Source organism: Brassica napus, chromosome A1, assembly GCF_020379485.1.
Source record: "Brassica napus cultivar Da-Ae chromosome A1, Da-Ae, whole genome shotgun sequence".
NCBI classification, from domain to species: Eukaryota; Viridiplantae; Streptophyta; class Magnoliopsida; order Brassicales; family Brassicaceae; genus Brassica; species Brassica napus.
Genome location: NC_063434.1, coordinates 28880719 through 28898297, shown reverse-complemented (window position 1 = coordinate 28898297; position 17579 = coordinate 28880719). Strand labels below are relative to the sequence as shown.

Below are 17579 nucleotides of genomic sequence, written 5' to 3'. Positions count from 1 at the left end.
TAAAAAGAAATTGACAACAAACATACATATATTAACGCATAAAGTTACAAAATACATATACATATTTGACAAACAATAATAGAAACGACGAAATACAAACAAACACCTAAAACAATTAATTTTCAAATACAGTCCAGCTTCTCCGAAAGTCGTCTCGTTTGCTTTTGAAATGCTCTTTTTTAACTTAGTCATAAACATCTTCATCTTTATAACAATAATTATTTCTTTTATGAACTGGTTTGCCTTTTTCCCTTCATGATATTGGGTTCAATAGTTCCAACTTTTGCCTTTTGAATTGTGTAAATCTATTTCACTATTTGTTGACCATTTGCAATTCTTGCTTCTTTTTTTTTTTTTTTGTCACTCTTGCTTTTCTTTCATCATATCATTTTTTGTTGTATACATTTCCCTTGAATGATGACTAACTTATACAAAATTGGAATCACTTGCATCATTTTCGTGGATTCTTTTAAACCCACTATTTTAATAGCAAATAGTTACTTCTGCCTGACTACAAGAACCTATTTAATCACAGATGATGACGAGCCCCATTCCAACATGTTGAAATGTATAGTCTTGGCACTTGAACATAGTTCATGCGTTTTTTGTCAATATATCATTATTCTCTGATCATCCCTTTTGTTACATAGACGTTGTTATTGTCAGTGCCAACCATTATTCCGATAGTTTTTTCATGTGGTGTAGTAATTTTTCTAAACGAAGCAATTAACAATTTTGAAAACCAACCAATGCTAACGTCCATATATATTTTCCGCAGCCTGCACAACAGGATTATCAGAACGTAAATCTCCTGAATTTCTTTAAGTTCTAGTACCTTATAAAATTCTACTAACAATTTGATATCTTTTTTAGATGGTGTAAATGTAATAACATAAGTTGGCTAGAAACTAACCTCCCAAAAATGGAGGTATCATGCAAATGCTATAAACACGAGTGGAACAAGTCTTATGCCTAACAATTGAACGCTAATTTCCCAAAATTAAATTAACCTAGCTAATACTTCCTTAAAACTGGGTCAAACATTCTAAAAAATGAGACGTTGGGAGAAAGTATGGGCCTTCAACATATCTCTCCATTTAAGGCACTATATAAAGCAGCAGGTGCGTAGTAAAAATCTCAGAAAACAAAATTAAAAAACAATAAAAAATAAAAATAAATAAATAAAAATGGGTTCATATTTGGGAATCTATACAATTTTGGTTCTATGTTTGCTAGGATATTCGGCCAATGCTGAGGTGTTCACTGCTGGTGGTCCTCCAAATTCTGATATTACCGCGGTTAGTATCTTCACTTGTTTTTTATTGCTTGCATTCCAATCAATATGTAAACCATTTCTTATATTAACATGCTCGTGGGAGCTATTGTTGCAGGCAGTTCTTAAAGCATTCACATCGGCATGTCAAGCTCCGGCACCAAGCCAGGTGCTGATCCCAAAAGGTGACTTCAAGCTTGGTGAGACCGTGATGACTGGTCCATGCAAATCTCCAATCGAGTTCACCTTGCAAGGCAACGTGAAAGCTGACGGTGGCTCTACCCAGGGAAAGGATAGATGGGTTGTGTTCGAAAAAATTAATGGTTTTAAGTTGAACGGAGGTGGAACATTTGACGGTGAAGGCAATGCAGCTTGGAAAGCCAATAACTGCCACAAGACTTTTGAGTGCAAGAAACTTCCCATCGTAGGTGTTTCTGTCTTTAATATATTAACACCAATGGCTTTTTTTAAAGATGATATAATTCAGTGATGCATGCTATCTTTCAGAGTGTAAGGTTTGATTTTGTGGATAACGCTGAGATAAAAGACATAACCTCATTAGATGCCAAAAACTTCCACTTCAACGTTATCAGCGGCAAGAACATGACCTTTGATAACATCAAGATCATCGCTCCAGCTGAAAGCCCCAACACTGACGGTATCCATTTGGGAAGATGTGAGGGAGTCAAGATCCTCAACACTAAGATCGCCACAGGAGATGACTGCATCTCCGTGGGAGATGGGATGAAGAATCTCCTCATTGAGAAAGTTGTGTGCGGTCCAGGACACGGAATCAGTGTTGGAAGCCTTGGAAGGTACGGATGGGAGCAAGATGTCACTGACATTAACGTTAAGAACTGTACCCTCGAGGGAACCGACAACGGTCTGAGGATCAAGACATGGCCATCTGCCGCTTGCACCACCACTGCTGCCGGTATTCATTTTGAGGATATCATCCTTAACAAAGTTAGCAACCCAATCCTCATCGACCAGGAGTACTGCCCTTGGAACCAATGCAACAAGAACGTAAGTATCTTTTATTAGATTCTATGTCTTGCCACTATCACCGTATTCTATGAAATTGGATAAATTGGCTCAGCAAACATATTATTCTGATGGTTTTCTAGATATTTAGCATTCACCATTTTGGTTGAGGTTACATATATATGATTATGATTCCCAAAGTTTTTTTTCTATTTGCAGAAACCATCAACAATTAAGCTGGTGGACATTACCTTCAGGAATATTAGAGGAACATCAGGGAACAAGGACGCAGTGAAACTATTGTGCAGCAAGGGACATCCATGTGAGAACGTTGAGATTGGAGACATTAACATTGACTACACAGGACCTGACGGTCCACCCACTTTCGAGTGCACAAACGTCACACCTAAGCTTGTGGGAACCCAGAACCCAAAGGCTTGCGTTGGACCTGTGGTCAAGGCTCCTGGCAAAGAGTAAAATGTTGAAGCTCATATCAACACACTAGGGCTTCCACATCCAATTTTGTTTATTCTTTTTCTAATTCTTTTTCAAGTCACGTAAGGAGACTTTTACAAAGCTGTAACAAAAAAAATGTTTCTATCGATGCCAACACATAATGTGTGAGTGCATTATGATTTAATAAAACTAAAAAGATTTATCTATCTTTTCTACACATATATGATTTTCTTTTTTTATAACATGCTTAATTTTCTTTTAAAAATTCTTATTAATTGACAATAAGTGTTCTGATCCATGTCTATTTTTATTTGATGGTTGCCAGGAACCAATCACTGTAAATAGTTATTCTTATCGCGAATCGAATTATGGTGACGGAAGTTACAGCCACAATTCATTTACCAGTAGAGTTGATTCGCTGGCTTATTGGGGAATATTCTTGGGACGTCTTATCGAGATAATAGAGAATGATGCGTTCTTGTACATCTTTTTCTTGATTCATGTAGTTTAAGGAGTTCAGGCATTTTGGTTTAAGCGAGTGAGATATCGTTCTAGTGATATTTAGAGTATATTGTTTTGCTGGTGGATTACTTCTTTGATTATAATTGACACTAGAGATACATGGTTTTTTCTTTTTTACTTTGAGTTCAGGTGTATGATGTGACCCCGTTTGTGGAGGATCATCTTGGAGGCGAAGGGGTCTTATTATTCTCAAAATGGTTTGGATAAAATCAAATCTTACTGCAGATATAACATTGGTTGCACTCTAGTCTAGTGTGGATACGAAAACGGCAAGATGATCCTCCACAGTGAAACCAAATCTTACTGATATTTTAAATACCTACTAACATGAGTGTGTGTGTATGGCCTAAATAAATATGGACAATGGTGTGTGTACACAATATGAGTGTCCATCTGGATACTCAGTTTGCGTACATCTTTTGTTGTACATCTCCGATTCCTAAAATATGATGAACATTTCTTCCTTTCAACAGCTCTTATACAGTAGACATTTTGATCAAACAATGCAATATATTTTTGCTATTATTACTCTCAGTATCTTGCACCATAGGTTCACAAATTCAAGATGTAGTCAAATTCATGAAAATGTACATGTACACCGTTTTCTGTAATCATGCAAAACTACTTAGATTTCAATGCATTAGTGAGTTCTTTTTCTGTAAACCTCCTCTTGGGAATCTGAATTATTCATCTCTGAATGTTTCATGTAGTAAGAAAAACCATACACCAATATATAAGAAACAATTACATTATAGTCCATTTTCCTAATGAGAGTTAGATAGTTTCGTCCAAGCTAAGACATTCTATTTCCAAGCACGAATATGACATCATTAAAACATCTGCAAAACATTGACTAGCATAGCCTTACTCTTAGAAGACACTTCAATATAAACGAACAACAAGACATGATTAAAGAGGCCACACATACAAAAATTCAGACAACGAAAACAGATTTACTAACATACCAGAATCTCAAGTTTAGAATATGACAAAAATGGACACTTTACATCTTTTTAACACTAATTTTCAGGAAAGAATAAAACAGACAATAAAACTACTAATCTTACTGTATTTTGGGGAAAACTGAAAATAGAGCCAATGTGGTGGTAGAAAGTCGTCATGGTGGTGCGTCTGGAGCTTCACCGGAGTGTTGTCGACTGCGCGGAAGAGATGTGATTATGTTTTTCATCAACCGGTGTTTGCCGACCGGATCTTGATGAAAACCGTGTAAATAAATATTCTCCAGAGTTTATAAAATGTCTTTACAATGTAAATAAATAAATAAAAAACTGTAAATCACTGTATTCTCAAAGTCAAACCGAGTCTGGTTATTTCTGTTCTGATATGTCCGGTCCGGATATTTTTGCCCCGGCTTAAACATAACCCTAACCCTAACAATAAAAAAAAAGCACAATAAAAAAAAAGCACAATAAAAAAAAAAGCCTTTCACCTTTTTCATTTTTTCTTTCTCTTCATCTTCCTTCAGAATCCAGCCGCCTCTCTCAAACTCTCAAACTACCTCAGGGTTCGTACCACACTCTTCCTTCATGTTTCCATCGTTAACCTAGAACGGTCTGGATTTAATTGCAACTAGTAATAATCTTTATTCTAAAACCGTAATTTCCAAGGCACTAGATATCTAAAAATTGTTATCCATTTTTGGTAGTTTGATTTACGAGTTTTCTACTTCTTATATTGATTTCATCATACACTGGTGTTATTCGTTTCTTCGTTCTCGTGCTGTTGTGTTGTTGATTTTGTTTGTTTAATATCGTTATTACAGATGTCAGCATTAACGTATCAAGATTCAGGGATGTTCAAGGTTGAGCAAACCATTGGAAGTGTCTTGTGTTGCAAGTGTGGTGTTCCTATGCCACCAAACGCAGCCAACATGTGTGTCAACTGTCTCCGTTCCCAAGTCGACATCACCGAAGGCTTACAGAAGAGTGTCCAAATCTTCTATTGTCCTGAGTGTGGCTGCTACTTGCAGCCACCCAAGACGTGGATCAAAGCTCAATGGGAATCCAAAGAGCTCTTGACTTTCTGCATCAAGAGGCTCAAGAATCTCAACAAAGTCAGGCTCACGAACGCTGAGTTCGTCTGGACTGAGCCTCACTCCAAGAGAATCAAACTCAAGCTCACTGTTCAAGCCGAGGTTCTTAACGGTGCTGGTCTTGAGCAGTCTTATCTCGTTGAGTATACCGTTAGAGACCATCTCTGCGAGTCTTGCTCGAGGTTTCAGGCTAACCCTGATCAGTGGGTTGCTTCGGTTCAGCTTAGGCAGCATGTTTCTCACAGGAGGTCTTTCTTTTATCTCGAACAGTTGATTCTCAGGAACGATGCTGCTTCTCGTGCTGTAAGAATCAAGCAGGTTCATCAAGGGGTTGATTTCTTCTTTGGGAATAAAAGCCATGCTGATAGCTTTGTTGACTTTTTGAGTAAAGTTGTTCCCATTGAGTCTCGTCAGGACAAGCAGCTAGTGTCTCACGATGTCAAGAGCAGCTTGTACAACTACAAGTACACTTACTCCGTTAAGATATGTCCTATCTGCCGTGAGGATCTTATCTTCCTGCCTTCCAAAGTTTCTAGCGGGTTAGGAAACCTTGGTCCGCTTGTGGTGTGCACAAAAGTTTCTGAAAGAATCATGCTGCTTGATCCTAGAACCTTGAGGTGTGCGTTCTTGGACGCCAGACAGTACTGGAGATCCGGGTTTCGATCCGCTCTCACCAGCAGGCAGCTTGTGAAGTACTCAGTGTTTTATGTGGAACCACCTATTGGTGAAGCGACTGTTGGAGGGCAAAAGTACGCTCTATCATACGTCCACATCGCACGTGAGTCAGTTGGTAAGATTATAACTGTCCAAACTCATCTAGGACATATCCTTAAAACAGGAGATCAAGCTTTAGGGTATGATATCTACGGTGCAAATGTTAACGACGATTTGCATGGGGGGCTTCCTGAAGTGATTCTTATCAAGAAATGCTATGACAAGGAGAGAGAGAGGAAGAAGGGGAAGCCACGTGCGTTTACGACCAAGAAGCTTCCGATGGAGATGGATGAGTCAAGAGGAGGACGCGGAGTTGATCCGGAGAAGATGGAGAATGAATATGAAGAGTTTTTGAGGGATCTTGAAGAGAACCCTGAGCTGAGGTTTGACATATCGTTGTACAAGAACAAGGATTATCAAGAGTCTAATGAGACTGCTTCAATGACGGATGGAGAAGGTGCACCGACTGTGCCGATTGAAGAGTTGCTTGCTGAGCTTGAGCTTAGTGAAGAGGAAGGCGATGATGAAGAGTACATGGATGAGTAATTTTCCTTTTAAAACACACACAATGATAGTTAATTGTATGCTCTAGAGTTTTTGTTCTAGGTTCATATTTTTCTGAGACCTATTATGGCTATTATACTTTGTTTGAAATTTTGATATAGTTGTAACTGTGAAGGGGACATGGATGATATTATACTTTGTTTGAAATTTTTCTGAGACCTATTATACTTTGTTTGAAATTTTGATATAGTTGTTGTAACTCTGGATGATCATACAGTGAAGCCAATCTTTGTCGCCATTATCAAGGGAGTGTAAAAGAAACAAAATGGCTCACATTCAAATCCAATCTCTCTTTAATCCTTTTCATTAAAAATGTGTTTTGAGTTTAAGATCTCTATTTTGCGTCTTCAACGCTATGTAATGTAGGATATGTACATTAATCAGTTGTTAACATATACAACTATATATACATGTAACTTGAGAAAAAGAGGCAGTCGCAAAATTATCTATGTTGTCCGCGGTTATTCCTGATTGATAGATGTCCCCATGAGAGACGGTTTATTATCACGGTGGATTCCACACGGACTATCTCTGCTTGCAATGCAAGCTTCGCCTGGAATCAAGAGACCACCTCGGCACCTCTTCATTACATAGTGTATAAAACGTTCATAATCAGAAGAAAATGAAAGTTTTTTAAAAACTAACTCAATGTCATTATATGAAAATTTACTTATATTTTCAGTTCAGTTGCTAACAAATTTTGTTACATTTTCAGCTATAGTTGTCTTGGTAAAACAACCAAAATTTATAATATTATATAAAAGAACAATTTATTGGTTAAGGTACTTTTTAGTTTTAACCTTCAAGATATAAAATTAGACAGCAGATTCCAAAGACAAGGGACACACAACCTAAAAAATGAGAGGTGGTGAGAAAAGTTAAACTGAACATCTCTTTCCCTAACCCACTATATAAATGTAACCATGAGTTAAATCAAATTTAAGAAACAAAACAACACATAATTAATTGTAAATAGTAATACGAGTAGTATTTAACAATGGGTGCATATTTTGGAGTTTCTACAATATTTATTTTCTGTTTGCTGGGGTTTTCAGCCAATGCTGAGGTATTCAGCATTGGTTCTTCTTCAGGTTCTGATATTACTCAGGTTAGTCATATATTGCTTTTCCTCTTTCTTGTGTTACAAGCAATCTACAAAACCACATTTTTGGCTTAGTTGTTAAAGTTTCACTGTGCTGATATATGCAGGCACTTCTGAAAGCATTCACATCGGCATGCCAATCTCCGTCACCGAGCAAAGTGGTGATCCCAAAAGGAGAGTTCAAGCTTGGTGAGATCGAGATGAGGGGTCCATGCAAAGCTCCAGTCGAGATCACCCTTCAAGGCACTGTCAAAGCTGACGGTAACGCGATCCAGGGGAAGGAAAAATGGGTTGTCTTCGGCAACATTAATGGATTTAAGTTGAACGGAGGTGGAGCTTTCGACGGTGAAGGCAACGCGGCTTGGAGAGTCAATAACTGTCACAAGACATTCAACTGCAAGAAACTTCCCATCGTATGTGCTTCTGTCCTCACTTGTTTTTAAGATTTTGAAATTATTACCTAGGTGTTAGATGGTGAGTAGGCTCTTACAGTCCTATATGGATTGTTACCCACAAAAATTAAAGAAGTGGAGAAAGTAAAAATAAAGAATTGATGGTTTTGAGACCTCAATATATCAGAATTTTCAATTAGCTTTTGTGAAAGAAAACAACTTAGTGATGTTATTCTATCTTTGTTTTTATAGAGTATAAGGTTTGATTTCGTGGAGAACGCTGAGATCAAAGACATATCATCGATAGACGCCAAGAACTTCCACATCAACGTGCTCGGAGCCAAGAACATGACCATGAGTAACATCAAGATCACCGCTCCAGAAGACAGTCCCAACACTGACGGTATCCATTTGGGAAGAAGTGACGGAGTCAAGATCCTTAACTCATTCATCTCCACCGGAGACGACTGCATCTCCGTTGGAGATGGGACGAATAACCTTCACGTGGAGAAAGTCACGTGCGGTCCAGGACATGGAATCAGTGTCGGAAGCCTTGGAAGGTACGGAAAAGAGCAAGATGTTAGCGGCATTAGGGTCGTGAACTGCACTCTCCAAGAGACTGACAACGGACTGAGAATCAAGACATGGCCGTCTGCAGCTTGCTCCACCACCGCCTCCGATATTCATTTCGAGGATATCATTGTCAAGAACGTTACCAACCCAATCCTCATCGACCAAGAGTACTGCCCTTGGAACCAATGCAACAAGAAGGTAACACATCTTTATAATTCATATTAAATATTTAATAAATAAAAATGGCCATATTAAATAAATAAAAATATTATTCTGTTGATTATGAAATTAATTTTGTTTTTGTTTTGCATTTACAGAAAGCATCAACGATTAAGCTTGTGAACATAAGCTTCAAGAATGTCAGAGGAACATCAGGAAACAAAGATGCAGTGAAGCTACTGTGCAGCAAGGGATATCCATGCCAGAACGTCGAGATTGGAGACATTGACATTAAGTACAGCGGAGCGGATGGTCCAGCGACTTTCCAGTGCTCAAACGTAAGTCCCAAACTCTTGGGAGCTCAGAGCCCTGAAGCCTGCAGCAGTCCCCTGACCAAACTACCCGGCCAATAAGTAGAAGCTCAAAACTATTAACCTAAAGCACCCATACAATATTGTAACATTTTCTATACAAAATTTACTATGATATATGACGTATGCTCTTAATATATCTAATTCAAAAATGAATGCATCCATTATGCCTTTTTTATTTTTTAACCATGAGAACTATTAATCTTTCAATTGCCTCGATCGGTTCAAGCCATAGAGTTTTGCCTCAACGAGGGAATTTGGTTTTACATAACTAATGAGCCATTTATTCTATGGTTAGAGCAAATTGCGAACTCTAGTCACTAAATCATTGGTGAACCAATTGTGTAAGTAAAGCTTCCGCAGTAGTTCAAGATGGTTAGTAGTGGCTTGCCTCCCAAGTTTCTTTTTTCTTTTCTTTTTTGGGATCAACGTAGTGAAAAGAAATTATGCGGAGGATACATAATTACATATTATTGGAATATCATAATTCAACTACTCATTAGGATTCATAATAATAATCTAAAAAATCCATGTAATATTCTTCTAATTCAAAATTAAGGATCTCCAGATTCAATCAATAAAAGTTCGTCATTATTGGACTATATATATATATTTTTTTTTAAATGCAAAATGAAGATAAGAAATCAAATAAAACATAAAAATAGTTTCTATAAGATAAAAGTACATGAACAGAAACGAGTGAGTTTGCGTTCGCATAAGACATACAAACAGACTTATTCTCCAAAGCCCTACAATGGCTAAATCCTTTTCCAATAATCTCACTATCAAAAAACAAAAAACCTTAAAACCACAAACAAAAGAAAAACATATAACCTCTAGTACAATCTGCCTCAAAACACAAACCTTAAACATAACCCCCAAGAACAAGAACCATTACAAGACAATAAAGAGAAACTAAGGAAGAAGGATCATCCTCTTCATTTCTTTGTTTTGAACTCTTCTTATGTATAACAGCCTCGCCAGAGACTGATACAGTTTCCACTATCCCTCACTGAAAGAAAAAACAAAAATAGAAAGAAAGAAAAACAAAGCCTAGGAGGAGGACCAATGAATTTAGAAAACCAAACCATAATCTTTGGGATTTTCTGGTTAACTCTAGCTGATGGTGTGATCAAGTTTAGTCCTCATAGGCTTTTGTATCAAGGAGAGAAGATAATCTAAAAGATTCGCCAGATCGCTTCACCGTGATGGCTCGCCTACAATATCGTGGTAAAAACAAAAACTAAGTAGCAATTCCTGCAACACAAGGCGAAGAAAAAGGGAGATATAACTCAGAGAAGAAGAAGAGCTATAAGAAACAAGTCATCCAATTTGGTTTTCATCATCATAAGTTTCTTAAAACTTCCTACAGACTCTAGTGTGAGCAATGCATAAGATTAAGCTAGTTTCTTAGCTCTATGAGCACATATCTAAAGGTCTGAAAGAAACTTTCTTCATGTAGATGACTGATGATGAACTAGATAACAGTGAAAAAGCAGACTGGTTCTATTACCACATTATGTATGTAACTATTACCACATTATGTGTGATTTGGAAGCTATCTAGGCTTTCTATTAGGAACCTATACATTCCTATTCTATTCCTTTACTTATCAGCTAAGCTCATGGCATTCTTTAAGCATATAATCACTAGGAACTAAGATTACCTCTGTTTGATTGCCTCTTGTAACTGCCAACATAACCTGGAGATGAACTTCTAGCTGAAACATCCGAAGAAGGACCTCCTCCTCCTCCTCCTCCTCCAATCCCATAGCTAAAAGAACCAGGCCCTTCTGTCTCAGGAGCTGATGATCTCCATGTGGGATCACTATACACTGCACCATTCCCATAAAACTCAGCAAGTCCTGCTCCATCATAACCAGTGTTATTGGCTACCGAGGCAGAAGAGAATGAAGATGATGGTGCCGCCTTGCTAGGCCCGATGTTCCTTGTTCCCAATCCAAAACCAGATTCACCGTTTCCTCCATAACCAAACTTCATACTCTCGTTGCTAACACCATTGCTTCCTCCTCCTCCTCCAGGAGCACCCCAGGAGTTTCCAAATGGACCGCTTAGTGTGTTGTTCCCACTTGTTGTTCCTCCCATGTATGTATTGGAGTTTGAGTTCAGACCACCGTTGTTTCCCCATAGGTTCCTTGTAACCGAACTGAAGAAAGACGAGTTCCCTCCTCCTCCTCCTCCATTGCCTCCTTCATAACCACCCCCAGGACCAAACCGGTTCGTGTTACCAATATAGTAAGGACTCATTCCTCTTCCATAGTCTACATTTCCGTTAAAACTATTACCTCCAGTGAACCCTGTGGGCAACCCTTGCTCAAAGTTCACATTCATCCCATAACCAGAACCGAAATTCGCAAACCCGGTTCTCCCAGCACCAACCGGACTAAACCGACCATCCATCCTAAGCCCATATCCACCAACCGCACCGGGACTAAACCCTTGAGCATACCCATTCAAGAGGTTATTAACTCTACTAACCCCATAGCTGTAACCAGCACCGAGAGGGCTACGAGCTGGACTAGGAGACAACTCCTTCGGAACAGCTCGCTTCACCTCAACCATTTTACCGTTAAGCTCATGGAACGTCTTGAGCAGTACTTTCTCAACGGCCTCCTCGGAGTCATAAGTTATGAATCCAAACCCTCTAGGCCTTTGTGTGTTGTGGTCGTACATAACAACCACGTCGGTAGGTGTCCCGAACTGCTCAAAATAGGTCTTGAAATCGCTTTCTGTGACGGAAGAAGGTAATCCTCCGACGAATATCTTCCTTGTTCGAGCTCCTGGACCGCCTGGTGATCCTTGGATGCTGCTGCTGTTGCTCCTAACTGTGTTCTGGTCATCTCTAGGAACAGCCTTCTTCGCTTCCACCTGCATACAAAGATCAATAAAGTTCAAAATGTAACTATTTGATGAAAGAGCCTGTCCTGAAATTTTAGGGACTATAGACAATTTGGTAAAATATTTTATAAATTTTAGTATCGTATTTTTTTCTAAAATTTTGGGGGTTATAGGCTAATGTTTCACTAGCCTATGCTCAAGACCGACCCTGATGGTTAATGGGAACAAAATGTGATATTTTCACTAACTAGGAGGTTCGAGGCCGAACCCGTAACCCAAAACCACAACATATAATATTAGTTTTGCTTCGGTCCCAGCGGTTACTTCAAACAGACACCTATGACACAATGGTTAGGGTCCTGTTGAGCTAATGACCTATGATTGCATAAAGAAGCTTTGAAAACAAGTTACATTGTACAGAATCACATCACAGACGAAAGAAACATTACCAGTCTCCCATCAATACTATGTTTTTCGGTTATAACAATCTCTGCAACAGCTGGATCAGCAAAGACTACAAAGCCAAAGCCACGTGCACGGCCCGTGGTACGGTCTTTCAAGATCACAGCTTCGATCACTTCTCCAAAGCTGCTGAAATACTCCTTGAGACGTTCCTCATTGGTGTCCCACGATATCCCGCCGATGAACAGCTTCCCATTGTCGGATTGCATTTTTTTGCTCTGCAGCAAAGGAAAAAAACCAAACTTTCAGACCGAACACAAAGTTGTCAGATTTCTAGAAAATCTGATCAGTCAATTAAGGAACAACAGATCTTTCATGAACAGATTAAACAACACAAAAAAATTAAAGAGAAGAGTTTTGATCAAACAAAAAAAAAGGAAACGGATTTACAATCAAATCTGAGATCAAATAATCATAAAACGAGATGATATCGAAAACCCACCAATCAGATTAGAGAAGAGAAAAAACCCAGATGCGGAATCTCGTCAAGATCTGAGGAAAGGCACGATTTTTGAATTATCTGTTTTTTTTTTAGTTCAATCCGATTTAACTCAATTTCAATGGCGTCAATAAGAACATACTGACGACGCGCGGGGACGCGCTCTAGAGAGAGAGAGAGGGAGGAGGAGAGATGGAGAGGAAGAGGAAGAGGAAGACGAAGGCTTTCGATTGCAAGAAGAAGAAGATATGTCTGTATATATACATGATAAGGGGAGTTTTTTACATTACAAGCTCATGTGCGTTTGTAATAAGGAAATTGCGGAGTTTTGTTTTGTTTTTTTTTTTCCTTACACGCTACCCTCTTTTTTACAGTTGTGTACCAAAAAGAAAAGAATTGGAATATTTAGTTTATATCATAATGTAAAATGAATTTAGATTAATTAGAATTTAGTGCCATTAAGACTAAACTAAAGAGGTACTGAATGAAAAATGTTTGTTAGGTTGGTGGTTGTGTATGGGTTATTTTTAATTGGTTATCTGTGTTTGAATTGGTATTTTAACGTTTAAATTTATAAATCTAGTTTAAAAAAAAATAGTTTTGCTACACAATTTTATTACCATAGTTAAATCAAAATATTACAATATTGTAAAGTTATGTTTCATAGATATTATCAAAAAATCTGACTTTTAAAATATATCGAATGAATGTTTGAAAAAGTTTTCACGACGGTTACAATTAAAGTTTTAAGCGTTATTCAACAACTTATACGGTTGAGAGAGTTAATGCTTTTACCGATAATTTTTTGGTTTATATGTGGATTCAAAAGTAAATAAATTATTATAATATAAAATTGTATAACTGTTAAAAGTATCAAAAAATTACCTTATTAAAATAAAAATGTAGTTAACTATTTCAATTTACCTAATCACAAAAATATTAATAAAAACAATAATTTTAAGACAAATATATTTCAAGCCTAAGTTTATTGGGCTTAAGCCCACAATATAAAACCTGAAAAGGTCCCTATAAAACGAACATTGTTTTCCCTCCAAGAAGTAAAAAAAATTCAAAAACCTTATCTTTTGACTTTGACAAATCTTCTCCTACAATTCTCTTCCTTCTTCAACCTCTGACTCTCTGTTATATAATACCATAGACAAGTTATTCATCATCCCTACCTAAAACCCACAAGCAAAGTTTCAACCTTTCTCCTCCTCTTCATCCTCACAATAACGATCTTCTCTTATAAAGTCTCTGCCATGACGACCCTCGACAGTGACATCTCCAGAGATGTTATCTCCGACCAAGAACATCACGGGTCCGGTGCTATTCATGTTATCACGGGACCTATGTTTTCCGGGAAATCGACTTCTCTCCTCCGCCGAATCAAGTCGGAGATCAGCGCCGGAAGGTAAAACCTTTCACCATCTCCATAGATTTTAGTTATATAGTTTTCTCAAGTTCTTACCTTTTGGTTATGTAGAAGTGTTGCGATGGTGAAGTCGAGTAAAGATACGAGATACGCCAAAGATTCGGTGGTGACGCACGATGGAATCGGATTCCCTTGCTGGACTCTTCCGGATCTTATGTCGTTTCCAGACATATTCGGACAAGATGCTTATGCCAAGGTAAAAGTCTTTGGTTTGGTCTTATTAGAAAGGATCTGTATTGAAAATTTTGTGTTTATGATTGTCAGCTTGATGTGATTGGTATTGACGAGGCACAGTTCTTTGGAGACCTTTATGAGTTTTGCTGCGAAGTCGCTGATGATGATGGCAAAACTGTGATTGTTGCGGGCCTTGATGGTGACTATTTAAGGTGCTTGATTCTATGGTTTTGACATTTTCAGATTTGAATAATTTTTGTTTGACTGTAACTTGAATGTGAATTTTTTTTTTCTGGCGATAAAATGCAGAAGGAGCTTTGGTGCTGTTCTTGACATTATACCTTTGGCTGATTCTGTGACGAAGCTAACTGCTAGGTGTGAGGTTTGTGGACAAAAGGCTTTCTTCACTTTAAGAAAGACTTGTGACACCAGAACCGAGCTGATTGGTGGAGCTGATGTCTATATGCCTGTCTGTCGCAAGCATTACGTTAATAATAATCAAGTTGTCGTCAAAGCATCAAAGGAAGTCTTGGATTCTGACAAGGCAAGAAGTGAATCTTGTGTGGAGACAGTTGCTGCTATGATACAACCATAACTGCTATGGAACCAGTAACATTGATTATAGTCATGTTTGATAGTGAATTCTGTTTTTTTTTTCTTCTGTATGCTTTTGTTTTACTTGTCTAGGTTTATCCTCACTTCTGATGTTTCATGTATGTAACTTATATGCTTGATGAATTCTTTATAGCGAATGAGTTCTGATCTATGTTTGTTTCATGCATTGCATTCTACTGGCTTTTGTTAGCACCTTTTCTCATCCTATGCATACTTTCATAGCTTTACTGAGTACGCAAAGCAAATCTATCAGCATAGCATGATACATACAACCCTATTACTTGGTCTAAGTGCTTCTCATAAGCCATTTGGCAAGCGTGTGTCACTCGGTCAAGGCCACTTTCCACTGCTGTCGCACCACAAGACTGCCTATTTCATAATGATAAACTAACATCAAGCAACTCCAAACTCTTGAGGAGATTCAAAAGCTGCAGAGAGAACAATCTTGAGGATGACAAACTAACTATAAAGAACCTTGAATTACACACAAAAGGGTACTGATATTAAGAGACTAAACCCCAAACTCAACATGAGGACATTGTGATAATGTTGTAACACTGAAGTGCAGTAAGCGATAACAGCCTGGGAGCATAAAATGAGCTACTAAGGAAAAAAAGAGAAGCTGTGGAAATTAAAATTACAAACGCGACGAGAGATAATATTCCATTTGAAAAGAGTCAACAGAACTTGGCACACAAGCAGCTTATCTAGCACAAGAAGAAGTACCTTTGTTGCCAGAAGTATTCAACATCATATAACATTTGCACAATCAAGGCGACCTTGAACCAGAGGTAAGCCTATCTTTCCCGAACCTAGAAGCACTTCTCACACTCTTAGGAGTCACACCACCAGGACTCGCTCCACGATAACTCGCACGAAGGCTCTCATCAACAGTAGAAGACGACTTCCCTATCGCCCGTCTGTAAAACTTCTGAGCAGCCGGCGAAAGCGTTCTAACATTAGGACTCGCGCTCCCACTCCGATGATGAGGGGACGGCAACGGAGGCTTCTTAAACATACTGTTCGACCTCTCCCTCAGCTTCCTCGACGCGTCCCTCGATAAAGAATGCGCCGTCACATCTCTCGCAGGCGCAGATGGAATATTATAATGAGGTCCATCAGCACTACCACCAATATCGATAGGTGTATCCTCGGGATCTAACCTCATCGGCGTCCCTTCGATCTCACCCCACGTTATAAACGGCGATTCATCAAGACCAGGTGCAGGAGACGGCGTTCTAACAAAACTATACCCATTACCCGCCCTCTTATCCGACTCCACATAGAAAGGATTCGGCGTTTTCCTCAAATCATCAAGATCATACCTTTTGGACTTGTCTCTATCCCTAACCTGCATAGGGGAAGAACCCGCGATAGGAGTATAAAGAATCTCAACAGAACCATCTTCCCTCGGCCTAGAATCAATCATCTTCCCTTGAAAACGAGTGTTCCCTTTCGCAATCTCTTTCGTCAACCCAGCTAACCTAACAGCCCTCTCCTCTTCGGTTAACGCCGCCTCGCCGCGGTCAGCTGGATGGTACATGAGGAGATTCTTCGCTGTATACTTCCATCCTTCTAACGTACTCGGCGGCTGATAAGACGTACCGTAACCATCAGTGATCCTGTCTCTCTCCAAATCAACATCCTTATTCTCACCTTCAAGGAGGTAGTTATACTTCTCCTTCTTCCTCTTATTAACCTTCTCAAGAATCTTCGAAAAGCTATCGTTATCCTCACTAGTATACCTCCTAAAGAACTCATCTAACGACATGTTAACATCTACATCTCCATCACCATCACCATCATTAGCAACTACTTCAACTTCTCTAGGTGTTCTAGGGGTTTTACCATCAAACTCATCTAAAGGAGTGAAGTTTCTCAAGAAAGTCGATCCAGGAGTCTGAGTCTTACCCAGCGTGTCCCCGCCGTTATGATTCGCCTTCTTCCCACGCCTCTCGATGATCTTCAGCTGAGCATCTCGGATCTGGACCGGGTCACGGGTTTTAACCGCCTGGATCCAATCGAGCCGGTCTTTGAGCTTCGTTATATCCGGAAAGTAATCGCGCTCGATGATCTTCTCGATCGCTTCGACGTACGCGTCCTCGTCCAGGACTCTCATCCGCTTTCTAGCGTTCCGAGGGGCGATCTCCGAGGAGGAGGAGGAGGAGGAGATGCGAGGGGTTGATCGGGGACCATCGTCGGCGTTAGAAGACGGCGATGGGGAAGATAGATGACGTGGAGAGTGGCCAGGCGATAGAAACATCTCGAATCGGATCCGATGAAATTGAAATTGATTGGAGAATCGGAGAATTAGGGTTCACCCGATGATTGGAGATGAATGCGTCGGCGAGGATTCCTTATCAATTCGTTTTCACGCGTTTATCTTCTATAGTATTTACACTTTTGCCCCATATATTATGATTTCATCAATGT

General features: G+C 39.0%; 6 protein-coding genes across 8 annotated transcripts; 4 read left to right on the top strand and 2 right to left on the bottom strand.

The window, feature by feature from the left end:
• Positions 1–1131: 1131 nt before the first annotated feature.
• Positions 1132–2919, top strand: LOC106427894 (polygalacturonase). Its single transcript, XM_048759381.1, has 4 exons — positions 1132–1298; positions 1392–1697; positions 1781–2299; positions 2477–2919. Exons 1-4 carry the CDS (start codon positions 1188–1190, stop codon positions 2732–2734), a joined length of 1194 nt encoding a protein of 397 aa, XP_048615338.1. The 5' UTR covers positions 1132–1187; the 3' UTR covers positions 2735–2919.
• A 260-nt stretch (positions 2920–3179) lies between these two features.
• LOC125587881 (60S ribosomal export protein NMD3-like) lies at positions 3180–10054 on the top strand. The gene has a single exon (XM_048759185.1). It carries the CDS (start codon positions 5019–5021, stop codon positions 6546–6548), a length of 1530 nt encoding a protein of 509 aa, XP_048615142.1. The 5' UTR covers positions 3180–5018; the 3' UTR covers positions 6549–10054.
• LOC106427947 (polygalacturonase) lies at positions 7564–10054 on the top strand. The gene is made up of 4 exons (XM_013868670.3): positions 7564–7674; positions 7776–8081; positions 8313–8831; positions 8951–10054. Exons 1-4 carry the CDS (start codon positions 7564–7566, stop codon positions 9203–9205), a joined length of 1191 nt encoding a protein of 396 aa, XP_013724124.2. The 3' UTR covers positions 9206–10054.
• LOC125587895 (heterogeneous nuclear ribonucleoprotein 1-like) lies at positions 9813–13173 on the bottom strand. 3 transcript variants are annotated; one of them, XM_048759241.1, is made up of 4 exons: positions 12926–13173; positions 12471–12701; positions 10830–12051; positions 9813–10380 (listed from the first exon to the last, which is right to left on the bottom strand). In XM_048759241.1, the coding sequence occupies exons 2-4, from the start codon at positions 12690–12692 to the stop codon at positions 10364–10366; spliced, it is 1461 nt and encodes a 486-aa protein (XP_048615198.1). In that variant the 5' UTR covers positions 12693–12701; positions 12926–13173; the 3' UTR covers positions 9813–10363. The 3 variants fall into 3 exon arrangements, with proteins under 3 accessions (XP_048615198.1, XP_048615219.1, XP_048615237.1); XM_048759262.1 differs by having other exon boundaries at positions 12471–12696; XM_048759280.1 differs by having other exon boundaries at positions 9813–10420; positions 12926–13172.
• A 487-nt stretch (positions 13174–13660) lies between these two features.
• On the top strand, positions 13661–15365 carry LOC106427948 (thymidine kinase a). The gene is made up of 4 exons (XM_013868671.3): positions 13661–14336; positions 14409–14553; positions 14622–14743; positions 14841–15365. Exons 1-4 carry the CDS (start codon positions 14185–14187, stop codon positions 15124–15126), a joined length of 705 nt encoding a protein of 234 aa, XP_013724125.2. The 5' UTR covers positions 13661–14184; the 3' UTR covers positions 15127–15365.
• A 261-nt stretch (positions 15366–15626) lies between these two features.
• LOC106427945 (splicing factor ESS-2 homolog) lies at positions 15627–17504 on the bottom strand. The gene has a single exon (XM_013868667.3). The coding sequence runs from the start codon at positions 17407–17409 to the stop codon at positions 15916–15918; it is 1494 nt and encodes a 497-aa protein (XP_013724121.2). The 5' UTR covers positions 17410–17504; the 3' UTR covers positions 15627–15915.
• Between the last annotated feature and the right edge of the window lie 75 nt (positions 17505–17579).